This window comes from Nipponia nippon, unplaced genomic scaffold (genome assembly GCF_047370975.1).
Source record: "Nipponia nippon isolate SJK-2023a ecotype South Korea unplaced genomic scaffold, ASM4737097v1 scaffold_2, whole genome shotgun sequence".
NCBI lineage: Eukaryota > Metazoa > Chordata > Aves > Pelecaniformes > Threskiornithidae > Nipponia > Nipponia nippon.
In genome coordinates, this window is record NW_028262336.1 from 60,526,387 (window position 1) to 60,543,253 (window position 16,867).

At 42.4% G+C, this 16,867-nt stretch overlaps 1 protein-coding gene across 5 annotated transcripts in view; it reads right to left on the reverse strand.

Annotated features, from left to right (window-relative positions):
- Window positions 1-16,867, reverse strand: part of AFF3 (ALF transcription elongation factor 3) — a 340,331-nt gene that overhangs the window by 135,142 nt on the left and 188,322 nt on the right. For all 5 annotated transcript variants that reach the window (XM_087756127.1, XM_087756125.1, XM_087756126.1 and 2 more), the window contains exons 5-7: window positions 12,811-12,897; window positions 7,204-7,240; window positions 317-368 (exon numbers count right to left, since the gene is read on the reverse strand). In XM_087756127.1, the coding sequence (XP_087612253.1) occupies window positions 317-368; window positions 7,204-7,240; window positions 12,811-12,897 (176 nt within the window). The remainder of the gene's footprint in view (window positions 1-316; window positions 369-7,203; window positions 7,241-12,810; window positions 12,898-16,867) is intronic.

Here is a 16,867-nt window from a genome sequence, read left to right on the forward strand (position 1 = left end):
ACATGATGTTTTTTAGCAAGTGTGACAAACTCCGGCAGCATTAAGGTAATGTTGAAGTCAGGTTGTAAAGGCCAGCCTCGCACACCCACAAAAATCATCTCATATCTATTCAGCTTGATGTGGAGCCATTTCGCTTGCAAAGATCTCTGACTTACTAGCATGCAAAAGTTCTAGGAATAATTAATGTTTAGTCATTATCTGAAAAGCATCAGTGAAAGAGCTTTATCTTAATGAAAACAAACAAATTCTATTTTGCCCAACAAATCTGATAAAAACACAGCTGCCTTCTCCGATCTTAAACACAAAAGTGACTTACGATGTATGGGTTGCGCTTTTCTCTGGACCCTTTGGCTCTACATCACTTTTGCCTTTAAAAGAGAAGAAGAAAATGACATCAGAAATCGGTCAATATGGAAACTGCTCAGATGTGACACATCAACGCTTTATTCATTGCTAGCGCTGACCACTCTTGCCACATGTGTAGACGGCCTCTGAGGCAATCACAGAGTGGCAGAGACACTGCTGGAGCATTTGCAAGCAGGGAGTCAACCCTGACTTGACTTTTCTTGTCACTGGCACATGTACTCTGGAAATGTCAGGCAAGGAAACTCCACAAGAGAGGCTGCTTAGAGGACACAAGCTTTACCAGGGATAGCAGACCTTGGAGCCATGGAAAGGATGTCTCTAGGGCCCTACAGCTCTGCTAGTGAGAGTGCACCCCGTCCAACATGCACGTGCTCCAAAACCCTGCTCCAGGAACAGTAATTATTTCACACAAAGCAAAACAGCATCAGCAGGAGCTAGTAAGGCAGTGATTAGGACACAATTCTGCCAATGGATGTTTTGGTTCACATTCATTTTGACAGATTAAGCATCTGATCTTCAGCCCCAGTAAGTGGGGGCTGGGGAAGCCCTCTTTGCTATGTTGTATATTTTGGCTTAGGCACACAACCCCAGGAGAAGTCAGGTATCCAAATGCTTGAGAAATATCAGAGGCCCAAGGGATGCCTCTTACATTTCCTTACCAAATGGCATAGTATGTTGGCTTGTGACGATCCCCTTCTTGGGTCCAAAATCATGTCTGTGGCCAACACAACTTAGTTAAATAGCACAGACACCAGGGAAGCAGGCTGCTAGCTGATGGGGTGGTACTGCTTCTGCTAAGTCAGGCCAAGTCCTTCTGCTTCCTTTCTCCCCCTGCTCCCCTAAAAGTAAGGCTGATGTTGTTTGCTGTAATTATTGCTCTCTGCATAACCAGAGTGAGTTACACTTCAGTGTAAGATTTTTGTTTAGCTCTACCATGGATGTACAGGGTGTGCCGCTCCACTTGAATCACCTTGAACCTGAATTCTGGACCTAGCGACTGTGCAGCTGCTGCTCCTCTTGTGTGTTGCTGGATGCTAATAGCTGTCTACCCATGAGTTTATGTTGCTTAGCAGACAAGGAGGCGCAGAGGTTGAGTGTGACTGGTTTACTGATGGATGTGTTTTTCTCCATTACCTTTTAATGAGCTTTGTTAAACCAAAATCTGCCTGTGCTTTCTGAAAAAAAAATGTGAGAAGTGCTTATTTTGGTCGGGCTATTTCGGTGTTGTCTGATTTTCTGCTCATTGACTTGAGTTGAATGGGATTTGGATCAGCCCCCAACCTATTCCATGCACATGAGCACTACACATCATCCATTTGCTGCAGCCGAAGTCCTCGCCCTCAATTTCCATACCGTGTTGGGGTGCTGACAATGGCTGTAAGGGGCTGTGCTGGTTTTGGCTGGGATAGAGTTAATTTTCTTTACAGTAGCTAGTATGGGGCTATGTTTTGGATTTGTGACCAAAACAGTGTGGATAATACAGGGATGTTTTGCACTTACACAGAGTAAGGCCTTTTCTGCTTCTCACACCACCCCCCCAGCGAGGAGGCTGGGGGTGCACAAGAAGCCGGGAGGGGACACAGCTGGGACAGCTGACCCCAACTGACCAAAGGGCTATTCCATACCATATGATGTCATGCTCAGCATATAAAGCTGGGGGAAGAAGAAAGAAGGAGGGGACGTTCGGTTTGATGGTGTTTTGTCTTCCCAAAGTAACGGTTATGTGTGATGGAGCCCTGCTTTCCTGGAGATGGCTGAACACCTGCCTGCCAGTGGGAAGTAGTGAATGAATTCCTTGTTTTGCTTTGCCTGTGTGGGTGGCTTTTGCTTTATCTCAAGACACGAGTTTTCTCACTTTCACTCTTCTGATTCTCTCCTCCATCCCACTGGAGGGGAGCGAGCAAGTGGCTGTGTGGTTGCCAGCTGGGGTTAAACCACAACAGAGGCACCTCTGGAAAACTTGCTGTTGCCTTCAGAAGAGGAAGGGGTTTGCTACCAATGTCCTTCCACTGCTGTACAGAAGCAAGCTGAAGGACTTACTCTAGACAGCGACCTTCTGGAAGTGGATGTCTTGCAGAAGAGATTCTAGGTATTGCAGACACCTTGCCATGGTGCTTTTAGATCTTGTCCTCCCCTGTGGAAGGTTTTGTGTCTACCCAACTTAGGTGCCTAAACTTTTGTGAACAGGATGGGGGAAGCTCTGGATGACTTAAAAAACACTGATACCTCTCTGTGGACCTCAAAGGAAGACAAACACTTACTGTAGGAGGACAGCTAAAGGCACCTAAAATGTAGGTACAAGCTGGGCATCCACACAGCATGGAATATATCCACTCCATAATCTCTAGGGCACTTTTCACTTTTAGCAGAGACCTCAGAAAGTATATCCAGATGATGAACTCACTGGCTAGAAAGCTGTTGCTACAGTATACGTTTGTCAGCCTTAGGGTTCCTGGAGCCCTTGAGCTCATTTGCATTATGGTAATTTGGAACAAGAAACCAACAGTAACAGTTGGCATATATTCAAAGATTTTCTATTTGTAACTTAGGCTTTTTATAAGTGATGAATTATTACCATGAACACTGGTTTGTTTGAGTGTGAGGGGGAATATGGATTCCTGAGTGCTTTGCCAGCAGAGTTCACATCAGTTCTACTTTCAGCGATGTATGTTAATGCAGCAACAAGGGAAACAGCATAAGTACTGTGAGGAGGGAGAAAAGGGAATCTCTGCAATTTAGCCAAACTGGATATTAATGAATTACCCTACAGCAGGCATTTGCAGCTGCTTTTATGCTAATCGTCACTTAACACACTTCTGTTTGGAGGGGGAGGACGAAGCTTGTACAGATGGTAGAAACGCATCAGTCCGGCCTATCGGAGTAGAAAATCTGGCCATTAATGCTTTATCAGTTCTTACCAAGTTTGTTCTCACTTGACTGAATCACAGAAATTTTAAAAATATGTATAGACTAAGCATAGTTGAATGTCACAGATAAGATTTTTGGATAAGCATATGTAAAAGGGAATTATCTGTCAGAACAACTTGGTTTTTTCACACTCACTCTTGGCCAGACTAAGATTTGTTTTCCATTTTCCATGTAACCTGCCAAATGCATGCAGGTACCATTGTGAGAGGCTGGCATTTGCTGAACTGCTAAATCCTCTCTAGCTCTGGCTTCTTCTTATGGGGAAATTTGTGTCGTCCTTTGTTTTTCTTAGTCTTTTAGGAATTGACAAAGAGTACACTACCCACCTTCACTCTTTTACAGGACTGCTGTGTGTTGGGTTGACCCTGGCTGGATGCCAGGTGCCCACCAAAGCCGCTCTATCACTCCCCCTCCTCAGCTGGACAGGGGAGAGGAAATATAACAAAAGGCTCGTGGGTCGAGCTAAGGACAGCGAGAGATCATTCACCCATTACCATCATGGCAAAACAGACTCGACTTGGGAAAATTAGCTTAATTTATTACCAATCAAATCAGGGTAGGATAATGAGAAATAAAACCTAATTTTTAAAACACCTTCCTCCACCCCGCCCTTCTTCCCGGGCTTAACTTTACTCCCAAATTCTCTACCTCCTCTCCTCCAGTGGCACAGGGGGACGAGGAATGGGGGTTGCGGTCAGTTCATCGCACGTTGTCTCTGCTGCTCCTTCCTCCTCAGGTGGAGGACTCCACACTCTTCCCCTGCTCCAGCATGGGGTCCCTCCCACCGGAGACAGTCCTCCATGAACTTCTCCAGTGTAGGTTCTTCCCATGGGGTGCAGTCCTTCAGGAACAGACTGCTCCAGTGTGGGTCCCCTGCGGGGTCACAAGCCCTGCCAGCAAACCTGCTCCAGCCTGGGTTCCTCTCCATGGGTCCACAGGTCCTGCCAGGAACCTACAGGGTCACAGCCTCCTTCAGGCATCCACCTGCTCTGGCATGGGGTCCTCCACAGGCTGCAGGTGGAGATCTGCTCCACCATGGACCTCCATGGGCTGCAGGGGGGCAGCCTGCCTCACCATGGTCTTTGCCACAGGCTGCAGGGGAATCTCTGCTCCAGCGCCTGGAGCACCTCGTCCTCCTCCTTCTTCGCTGACCTTGGTGTCTGCAGGGTTGTTCCTTTCACATATTCTCACTCCTCTCTCTGGCTGCAATTGTGCAGGTTTTTTTCCCCCCTTCTTAAATATGTTATCGCAGAGGTGCTACCACCATCACTGATGGGCTCGGCCTTGGCCAGCAGCGGGGCCATCTTGGAGCCGGCTGGCATTGGCTCTGTCGGACATGGAGGACGCTTCTAGCAGCTTCCCACAGAAGCCACCCCTGTAGTCCGCCTGCTACCAAAACCTTGCCATGCAAACCCAATACATGCTGTTAGCACACTTTATTTCAGGTGCTAAGCACTGTGTATGTCTTCTGAAACGGCTGTGGATGTGTGTGTCTGTGTGTTAGTGTGTGTATGCATACACATGCCTCCAGAAACATACAGTGGAAACCCTCAGTTTCTTAGCCACAGAGCTGGGAGTTCTTTGCTAGTTTCTACCTCATCTCACACAATTCCCTTCCTGATCTTTTTAGGTACAACCAGCTGAGATGTGTCCAGATTTCTCCCATTTCAAAATAAATTTCAAATGAACTTTTGTAGGATTTCCCCATTGAATAGTGAGTGGCCAGAGAAGGTGTTCTCTCCTCTCAGTTGGAATTTGGGTGAATCACTCAACCTAACCAGGCAAAGTTTCCCTTTCTGGGTAACAGGGATAAATAATATTTATTGTGACAGAGCAGTATAACTTCAGCCATTATGGGTTTTTAAATGCTTTGATTTCCTTGTGGGGAAGGATGAGAGAAATGCAAATGTTATCCATGAGAAAGACAATGTTTGCAGCTGGAGTAAAAACATTGCAAATGACAGCGCAAGAGCCATTCCAAAGAACACATGGTGCAATGGGAGATAACAGCTAATTGGGACTATGAAGATGTGCATTTGGATAACACAGTATATAGACCAATAGATTTCTTTCCCACACAGAGTAATTTGCTAGCATTTCCTCACATCCGAATCCTTTTTTCCCTGCATTTCCTTTGAGTTTGACATACAGGACTGTAATGTCTCATTCTAATCGTGTCTTATTTGATGTCTTATTCCAGCACCTTGACAGGAATCCTTATGGATACAGGTCTCAGAGGTAGTCAAATTCCCTCTGCAACATTACGAAAAGTGTCTGGGTGTCTGACAGTGACCCTAACTTTTGCCACCAATGAAGAAAATGTTTCTGCATGGGTTCAGCTGTTCTTTGGTTTGGTTGCCATCAGCCAGGCAGTACGAAGTGCAGTTCCAGCCCAGCTGCAAATATATGCTGATTTTGCTGAGCAGGATGAATGAGGAGATAAGAAGAAGCTGGAGGTACTGTGGTGTGGGAGGGCAGATGGGGGAATTGGAAGTAAAGTGAGGTCAGAGACCACTGGAGTAAGGAGCAGAGGAAAGCTGTAAGGAGGTAGGACCGATTTCCTGATCCACAGGAAAGCAGGTTTCATTAGATCTGCAGAACAACCTATTTTATTCAAGTGTTGAAAGAAGGAAATACTCAAAATGAAACTGTGACCAAAGCTGGCCAAACACTGTGGCCTCTGATGTCATTGCGAAGCCCTCAGCTCAGCTGGTGTGTTTGTCATGCTCGTGACTCTGTGTGTGTTTACGTAGCCCTCTCTATTATGGCCCTTTTGTGCATCCTTCTCTCATTACTGCATTTATTATTTTGTGACAGAACCTCATCCCCTTTGCCTTTTATTATTTCCTTAGTGCTGGTACTCACAGCAATATCAAACCGATGCCAGCAATTGACACCACTGCATGTTTCTTCACAACATTGTCTTCCGCATGCCGACCTTTCCCCAGCAAAGAGCCACACGGTTTTAATAGCCTACATCTCCCAGCCTTGTCTCCCTGGATGTCTTCTCCCTCACGCAGTGGGTGACCAGCCACTTTCAAAGCCCTACCTACCAGCTCAGGGCATTTTTCATCTTCAGTCACAGCCCTGTAATTTGCAAACAGGGCTCTGTGCTGGCTGACAGGTCAGGAAGCTAGCAAAATAGTTCTTTCGGTTGAGATGATTTTATGTTGAGAGCAGGATAGGATCATGTATTTTTAATATGCAAGACAACATTAACAACAGTCAGAGGTGTCAGGGGAGAGGATTAATATTTTGTTTCGCAGAACAATTCAATCTTTCCTTTCAATACAGCTTCTAAGTTTTTTTACCATAACTGAATGTAATTAAAGTGGTGCTGATCTGCACCATGATTTGTAAATTGGAGTCCACTGAAAAGCCCCAACCAGGAGCCACACAATCACACATCACTCCCCTGCCCACGCTGCTAGCCAAAAAGACCCATGGCCATATGGTCTTCGAGACATTATCTGGTGTTAGTTTGGCAGGATTTATGTAGCTTATTACTGTGCAATAGCCACAAAATATACCATTGCCTATGAAAGATAAATGATAAGTTTTCCTGCAGAATTTTCTGGCAGTCTGGATCTGGCTGTGCAACTAGGTCAGCTCTTTTCTGGCTTTCTAAAAAAGCCACTCTTTTGTCCTTTCAGTCTTTCTCATCTACATAATGAAATGGCCATAATGAAATGAATCCTTTTTGTTCTTCCCGGTCCACCAAAAGAGCTGACATTTTGATGGTCACTCTTCAATTCAGTTATCCCACATTTGGCCATAGCCAAATACTGCCTGCTGAGGCTCTGCGCTGTCCCAGTCTGCTACTGGTTCCTTACTCTATCAGTAACTTGTTTTTCATAGTCATTGTCATCCCCTCCGCCCAATAAAGCCAGAAAACGAGTTGGTACTTACTTGTATTGCTGTGTCCTGTAGATCCCTGTTGTGGCTCCTACAGTAATAATAGAAAAAAGGTACGGTGTATTATTTTTACAACAATTTTCAGCTGCAATACTTGCTTCAACGTTACCTTAACAATACAAACAGCATTGTTAATTTTTCGTTCAGTTTCAAAGTAATTTTCAATTACAAGAATAAATCCAATATTTCTTTGAAAATCTATTAATTCTAAGGCTTGTAAACTTATTTCACAACAACCCTTTAATGATATAATTCCTTGTATAGCTATTACGACTCTCCTCCTCACTATTCATTTATTGATCAGCCAAAACTCGTCTCTTATCTTCTACAAGTTTAGATGAGAAGACAGAGGGAAGACCAATATTGTTTCATGGACCATTAGATTCCTGAGGTAGTAGCACAGCTAGTCTTTCCTTTTCACATGTTGATATTGACAGCAACAGAGAATGGAAATACAGACTTTAGTTCTGGGTCCCCGAGATTACAAGGTCAGCCTTGTATCACAACCGCAATATCTATGAATATGGTGCAATAAATCAGACCATTTTATCCTCACGTGCAAATGTTCACGTATTTTACTCACAGAATTTGTTTTCATTCATAAAGATATAAAAGGAGCCTATAAATAGAAGGGAAATACAAATATAAACTATAACAAAAAGGTATTTAAATTAAGGAAAAAAAGAACACCTTGCTATGGATGACAGCAGGGAAGGTGTCCTGTATGTAACTCTGCTTCTGAATAACCCAGACACGGACAGGAATACCACCTCATATACGTGCTGCAGTTACAGCTGCAGTAAAGACTGCTCGGAGAGGCCAGGCACCCACAGCAATGCATGCAGTCATTTTTGGTGAGGAATCAGGTGCTGGACCAGATCCCTGGTCCAGAGAGGTCGAGCGATGTGCCAAATGCACACCTCATCAAGAAAGGAACTGCAAGTTCCCAGAGAGCTCAAGGATGCTCCAACTCGGCCGAGCTGAGATTTTGCTGCTCAGTCACTCAGAAGCATGCCTCAGGGGTTTGGGGCCCCAAGAGTTTCTGGGCATCTCTAAATGGAGGTTGGCTGGACTGCAGACACTGGGGTCTCAAGGGCTTGGCTAGTCAAATCCCCCTGGTCTGCACCATTTGCTCTGGAGTCAAGGCTCTGCAGACTGCATGGCTTTGATCTGTAATTTTTATGCTGTAATACACATCTGCAATTCACTGCCATCCTACGCACCTGAAATGCGAGACATCAAATTTTTGGGCAAGCCCTAAGAGTTTCTACCTTCAACTGCAGTATGAAAAGATCTGTACAGTGTTTCACATGCCGACAATAATTTCTCAATGATTTCAAATTGCCTACTTCTGACAAATTGCCTCAGCTTTTTGTGAATGCTTCTGATGAAGGGATATTAAAGCCTGTTTTTTTCTGTTGACTGAACATAATCTTAAGAAGTCAAGATCAGCTTGCAGTGGTGATATAGTGACATGTACACTTGAATTTAAATGCTATTCTAGTAGCCAGCCAGGCTGCTAATAAAAGTAGGCTATTAGAGCATGCTCAGTTTCCAAAATAGTGAATTTATGTACCTAGAGAAGTTTGGGGGAATACAATAATTTTGATGGAAACGCCCCCGGGTTTGTAAAAGTGTTTGAAACTGCTAAACAAGGATCTTGCTCACTCTTTTACATTTTCATCAACCTCAGGAAGAATGCACCCTCCTCTTTAACTGCCTAGGACAGTATCTTACCTCTGCCATTGGCTCTGCATACTCTGAAATTTGACATCGGCAAAACACATGAGCTATAACATTTTCACTTTTCCTTTTTACTGATTCTTTAAAATAAGTGTCTTGATTCTCAACAAACTATTTTTAACAATACAGGCTAATACAAAAATCTCATAGCGAAATAGAGAATGCTCCCACTGAGGTAGGAAAAAAGTATGACTTTGTGTAACTTAGAAACCAAAAGTGAAGTCTTCGCTTCTGGAGATTATTTTCTAGTGCATTTGCTCCACCTTCTTAAAATCAACAAGAAAAGAAAAAGTAAATGAATTGAACACATAAAGAATAACATCACTATGATAACTTAGCTTCTGCTGAGAATAATCACCCAATAGCTTTGTGACAAGACACCAGTTCTCCTGGAGTGGATAAATTAATTCTCAGCTAACAAAATGATGGCTGATCCCATAATATCACATACACATAACTAGAAATCAAACACCTGATCAAGCTTTCAAAACATGAAATCACAGTAAAAATGAAGAAAGAGCGCAAAGCAGGCAGCAGAATTAACAGCATTTTTTTCCTGCACAAGAGCAGAGAATTAATGCCTCAACATGAAAGCTCATTCACACAAGTACCAAGTGAGCTCTTATTTACCAAATTTAATTATTAATTTAAAGTTTATTTATTAAGATGTTTTTAATAAAATTACAATCAAATAATGCCTGATCATTTGTACGTAACAAAGTGTGACAGAGATAGGAGAAAGTAAAGCACACAGCCTGTCACATCACACACTGATTCAATTATCCTTAAGCTTTGAAAAACAAGAAATAAAGAGACTGTCATTGCCCCTTCCTAGTAAATTCAAGAGTACAAATTAATTCCACAGAGAAAGAAAATTCAAAGTTAAGGACGAAATGTAACTTTATGCCCTCTATTACATAAAGGACAGTTCCCTAAATGTGCTCTCCCAGCAGCGCTGTGCTGGGAAACCTATTGGGCACAGCCGCACGTGTCAAACCTGACCCGGACTTTCCTTCCATCCTTGTGCATTAATGCAGATCTCCCATGTTAATGAGGTCTGATTTCATATACAGGTACAGCATATGCACATACATCCCCCCCATCCACCAAGCATATAGTTATATAGATGGACACATCCACACGTGCGGTTTCAAACATGCAATTTTGTTATATTTGTGATATATATAAACCTCAGTTATTTAGCTTTTACTACTAGACTGCTTTGAAAACCAGTCTAGCTAGAGTTGCTGTGGCCTTTGCAACTTTAATAGCCTAATTAATAAATTTCAAGTTTCAGGCTGTCAGATCACTAATTACTTGAGTTGCAGGTTAAAAGCAGTGTGGCATATATGGGAACTAATGATGCTGACACTCAGTTTTTATAGATAGAAAAGTAAGGATGATTTGCATCCTTGCAACACGGTAGGAGTCCTACAAGCGTCTCTTTTTCTCATTCCCAAAATGATGAGTATCTTTACACTTGGGAACTGTCTTCTGTTAAAAAGGATTGCAGCCTACTTGCTTCTCTGGCTGGAAGAGTCATTGCAAATGAACTGAACTGATCTCTCAACACTGCCATAAAGACTGAAAATGAATTCACGGTACCATGCATCGCTTGGAACTGAGATGAAGTCGATGCCCTGAATTTAGCCTTTTAGCCTCTTTGCTGGCCTTGGCCACTACTTAACTGACAGGCCCATTTATCTGAATAATGTGCGATCCACAACAGTTTGGTGTAGTCCTTCGGTTTTAACAAGTTGGGACAGCTATGTAGCTTACCTGTGGGAAACCTTCCTAAGAGTTATGGAGACATTGCCTATGAGATCCAATAAAGATTTTACGCCACACTTTGTGAAAAGCAATAGCTAGCTTACAAATGTTTCAAAAACGTGTTTGAAAAATTAGGAAACCGTTCTTTGCATTTTGGAGCCTGAAAAGCAGATGCCTTCTAAAGTCTGTGACTCTACGGATTCAGAGTAAGCCACAGAAGTAGCTTTTAGTAATTTTGAAATATTTTAAAATAGAGGTGGTGTCTAAAATTAATGTGATCTATGGCCAGTAATGCAGGATTTTTCCAGGACCCTGGTGAGTTTTGTTAGGTACTTCTTCCCCATCTCACACAAAGCACTCTAATTTCTGACCATGCAGCCCACCCAGGCCACAATACAGTTGCGATGTCACTATATGTGCAAAAGTATGCTCATATATTATTAGAGGAAATCCTGCCCATCCTAAGCTTAAATGAAATCGAAATTCTACTTTGGTAAGAGAAAGGGAAACCAGCTAGAAAAGGCTCTTTAAAAATGAATGGTAGATCTCTGAAACGGCTCTGCAGTTCAAACTGTTAGAATATTTCCCAGAGAGATGGATGAACAGGCAGAGAGAAGATGAGAAAGTCAATATCGACCATTATTCACATATCTTTGCCCCATGGTCTGTGGTTCTCCTATTCCTATATTTATCACAATATATTTAGTTGTGAGGAAGTGCATTGATGATGGCCACACAGATACGCTGATAGGTGCATACCTTGCCCGTGCACGTCTGCCCTTGTGCCACGCAAGCACATCACGTGGTGATACTTATGGCAGAAAATGCAAGCACCACGTTGTTTTTGTCATCCATATCTGGGCACTTCACCTGCTTGTAAGCTGCTGATCCATCTGTCTCCTACTGGACTTACTCTAACGTAACAAGCCTCTAGCCTGCATACCATCTTAATCAGCTGCCTGCCTTCAACGAGCAAATAGACAGTGAGTTATTTCCTTCTTTTTCTTTCATAACATGCCAGAGATGTTTTGGTTTATACTCCTGGTACTTCAAAATCATGACACGCTCATCCATGGAAAAGATGTTTTACTACAGGCAAATCTTGAAGGTTTCTTGACTTTGTGGTTATAATTATTCCCTGCACTAAATTTTGCAGAATAGACTTAAAAGTTGCCAAAGGAGCTTGCTTTAACAGGAGAAAGCCTATAAACAGCATCAATACCATCTTTCAAGCTTGAACACTTCATGAAATATGCTTGTGGCATGTAAACAGTATATGGTGATACAATGTGAAATTTTTATTGGCTCTTGCATAGGATAGCTGATTTCATTCCCTCCTGACTTAACAAGTATAAGTAACGTGGTTTCCCCAAGTGTGCCAATGAGCTTTACCATGCCGCACTGCATCCTCCCTGGGATACACATACAACAGTGGAGCTGGTTTCAAGGGACCATCAGCAGGACCAGTGGCCTTGGTCCCTTGAGGAACCAAATACTTCCCTGGCAAATACTTCTGTGGCCCCTCTGGGCATTATGGCACTCGGCTGCTGGCCTCTCTAGCAAAGCTGCCCCTGAAGCCCGGTTGGTGGCAGGGGATGTATGCCCACTCTTCAGACCCCGACTACTGTGTATTAACTAGTAAAGCCCACCTCAGACCTCAATGGTTTCAGCAAAAATCTTGGCTAGCAAAGCCAAATGAAGCAGGAGCGATGGACGCGAGCAGGATCTTCTTGACTCACAGCAGCTGTATGTGCCCTGCGGTATCAGCCAGGAGCCTCAGCAGGTGCCTGCAGAAGGCACCACATCTGGACACCCCACCAGGGACACCTGCGGTTTTGTCTTGCAGTGAGGAACCCATTACCCACACACCAGCATCAGTGCTGCTGCCAGGAGATATGCAAACAAGACTGAGTAGCCCTGCAGAGGCTGTAAGCAGGGAAAAGACAGCGGATACTGGCACACACACAGAGAAGGTCATCAGCATGTCATCAACCTCAGCCCAGAGACCTCACACACTTAGTCAGGGCTCATGTAGGACATATTTTTAGGTGCAGGAGGCATGGTTCTACATGATGTTTTGTGTCTTACCTTGTTTGGGAAGGGAAACTTGCTTTGTTCTGCCTTTCCTGGTGTGTGAATAGCTGACAGTGGCGGAGGCCATGAATGGGTCATCTCCTGAAAAACAATATTGTACAGCAAACTGTGTTTAGAAAGTCAATGGAATAGGAGACAATGATAGTATATCAGTAGCAAGACTGCCTGAGTAGTGGAATATTTAAGTTACTGCAGCTTCTAGGAAATGCCCAGTTTACATATAATCTAGACAATACACGAGCTACATCATTGATTTTTATCACAGACTCTTGAGAGCGGTTCTTAAGCACCGTTTCATTTTCCTGAATAGTTAATGCATCTTAAGTGCAAGAAGTTTGATTTTTCTGACAATCTGCAACCACATTTTAATCATGCAATGTATTCTGGCTGGTGAGACTTACAGAAGAACTTTTATTTGTAGTGTGGGAACAGAAACTTCAGTTCATGATCAAGTAGTGGGGTACACACTGTGGACTAATCACAAAATAGATTTCATAGACAAGGTCAGAATGATAAATGTTTAACAGTTGCTCAACAGTTAATTCCTAAAATTGCCTTTATCATTGTAAAGGAGTTGAATAAGTTCCTAACTGCAACGTGTTCGTGCCTTGCAAGACACAGACATGTGGCAAGCCCTAAACAAGGTGTGCTGCACTCCACCTTTGTCTCCTCCCTGTGTTGTTTTGAAGGGCATTTTTTAATGACTGAGATATACATAGCTTGATGTGACTTGTATGCAGTTATCCTTGACACAGCTTCAGGTAGCAGGTAGACACACATTCAATATCGTTATCGTTCAAGCCTGAATGAGTTGGTTTCCAAAGCAAGGCTGCTTTTGGGGAGGTGTAAATTTAAACACTTCAGACAAGAAGTTTGTTAAGTGAGAGGCTTCATATTCCTCTCTAGTGCAGGCTGTTAAAGGATGGACATGTTTTTTGACATGTTCAGCACCAACAGCCATAATATTTGGTACACAGTAACTTAACAGAATTAATATAAGTAGTGTGGAGTGTGACAGCCCTAAAGAGTCAGCCCGTAAGTTTCAAGAACTGAAGAGCAAATAACACCCTGCCTAAGCAGGGGGCTCGCTGACACTATCGAGTTTGCCTGGCAGATGCTTTGCTGGGTTTTGGTACCATTAGCTGACTGTGGAATTGTTTCTCAGTTATATTCCAAGGAGTTGTGCTGAGATGCACAATCAGTCCCAAAATGATACTGGAGTTATATTTCCATGACTCATTCCTTTTTAAAGAGAAAAGAAAATGTTCTTGTTTGAAAAAAGGTGTGGGTGAGTCTCTTGCCCATCCTTCGTTAGTGCTGATGGAAGTGCTTCCTGACCCAGCACGGACTGAGCTGGGGCACTTTTTACATAGAGGAAAACCTCCAGCTGTTCAGCCAGTGAAAGGATCAGCCCTTTCAATACACACTTTATTAGTAATAAATGTCACCTTTAAGGCATTCTTGATAAACAGTTTATTTCCTAATAAAAACTACATTCTTTTATTTTATTTGAGTCTAAAAAGTTACATGATTTATTATACTTCTGTAATCTACGTGCGTGCCTCTAATCAGCATCATCTGGTTTGCAGTTTCAGTATCAGAATTGCTTTGCTTTTCAGTTCTTTGAGGCAGATTGTTCATCTTATGACTTCCTTATCTGATAAGTGCCAGCAATAGCAGTATATAGTAATTTTTAATATACAGTAAGTTCTTTAAACCCAGGCAACAAAAACCACAGGCAACCAGGTTGCTGTTTGCTACAAGTACCTGGCAGATGTGCTATTGTTTTCAAAAGATTAAGGAATTACACATTGAGAAATATCCCAACAGTAAAGGTTTATGACAATAAATTGATGAAAAGGAGATTTGCAATGTGGACATTTAATCCTAAGGCTGTGATCTAAAAATGTATTGCTTTCTCACCTGCTTTTCTCTGCTTTACCCTTACAGGACCAATTTGCTTACTTTCTAGAAAATGGGATTTTGTGCATATAGACTAAAGGTGTTTCCACTGGTAAAACCCCATTCCCAAACAAAGTGTTTTTCCCTACAAGTTGAAGTGCTGAGCCCAAAAGTGCGCATGGGAATGAACTCTGCGTCCCTTTCTTCTGAAGGGCAATGCTTTATGTTATCTCTGTCAATTGAAGAATCGGGGCAGCCAGACTGGGAACATGTAGTGGCTCTGACCTAAAGTTATCCTATTTGTGAAATACACTGTTCAGTACTTATGATTTCCATTTGCCCAAGAAGCAGTTCCTCCAGGTTATACGGTGGCTGACCCCCACTGTCACCTTCAGGGAAACATCTTCTGAGAAGTCTGCTATACGCCATGCAGAAACCAATCTGTTACAGCAGCAGAGCTCTTCCCTCCCACCTTGCCTGCCCGAGTCTGCCAATGATGCCTTCATCCAGGGAAAGGACCAGAGGGCTGATTAAAAATAAGGGTGACCTTTTTTTTTGACATGTCAAAATCTTTCATTTCTTCTTTTCCCCAAGATTATTTCTCATCCACACTTCAGTGAAACATGGCCTTAATGGTCTTTTTTTTCAGCTAGCTTCTCTTCTCCCTTTTTACTTTGAGTTGTGGTATATAATAAAGCTTTCTACATAATTTAAGTTTGACGTAACCCTTTCTGACACAAAGATTTAGTAAGACCACTGATATTTACCAGGGTTAATAACTGCCATTATCATGAATATCTGCATGTGAATTTACTAGAATAATATTTTGAGTTGTGATCATATGGTGTATTTATCATTACCCTTTGGAATTCAGACATCTATAAAATGAAATCAAATTAGGAAAAAAAATCAGAAAACTAACATGAAAAATACCCCAAACTATAGGTTGTCACCACTGAGGAATGGTAAGATTTAAACGTAGAAAAATATTTTTTGAAAAGAGAAACATTAAACTATGTGTACAGTCGCCTTCTGGCTGCCAAGAACAGAATCTCAAAAATCAGGAGAAAGGATTTACGTGTCCAGCAAGTGTCAACACTTTGCAAGGTCAAGCAGAAACAAATCTAGAACACATTCCCATGTGCCAAATCTTGTGATTTTAGACTTTATCTGAAGATATTTGAGACAGATTAAAAGCACTAGTAGTGACATATGATTATATCAAGACCTTTTTTTAGTACATGGTGTGAAATGTTTGAAAATGTAAGCCCAAACGGCAACTATCTAACTAACTAAATAGAAAGGACTTAACTTTTATTGTTAAAATAAACTTTCATGCACAGCTTCTCTTTTCTGCTCAGCTAAATTGCCTGTCTTCGGAGTTTGGGATTGGCAGTATTGGCATAAAGCATCCACTGGACTGAAAACAATGTTTCAAATGGACTGATGAAAATTTAAATGTACTTAAGATCCTCGGCACCTTCGAATTGGTGTTAGAACACTGATTGACACAAAAGATTTTTGAAATTAGAAAGAGAAAAAAGCAGGGATTTTTTTAGCATAAATCAAACAAAAAATAAGTCTGAAACACCTGGCACCAGAAAACGTTACAGCCACTACAAGATAATGGTCTAATTTAAAACCAATTTAGACCTTTCTCCAAACTTGATTTAAGTTAACCTTAGAGTCCTGAACAATGTTAATTAAAGGAAGCACTGAGAAGCCATTTGGGGTCCAGAAGTGGGGAAAACAAAGATTTCTGGATCAAAGAATGAAGCCCTGACCAGAGTGCTTAAAAATACAAGTGGATAAGCACATGTGCCCAATTGCAAGACAGCTTGTTTGAGATGATACCGACTGCCCTCCTCCTCCTGCGGCCAGATCCACAAGACCAAGGGGTGGCTCTGAGACCCCCACTTTTTTTAACACACATTTCTCCTTGTGAGGGTTGCAGCGATGTTGTTTCACGTGGCCATCTTTGCGGTGGTGATGATGGCATGTCTCATTCACACGCATATTGTAACTCTACAACTCTACTCGTCTCCACCTGTAGTAAATCAGTTTTCAGGAGTTATACATAAATGTCCAGTTTTACAAGCTATAAAGGTCCAAGCCTAGTTAATCTCAGTCAATGTGACAGCTTGGCCTT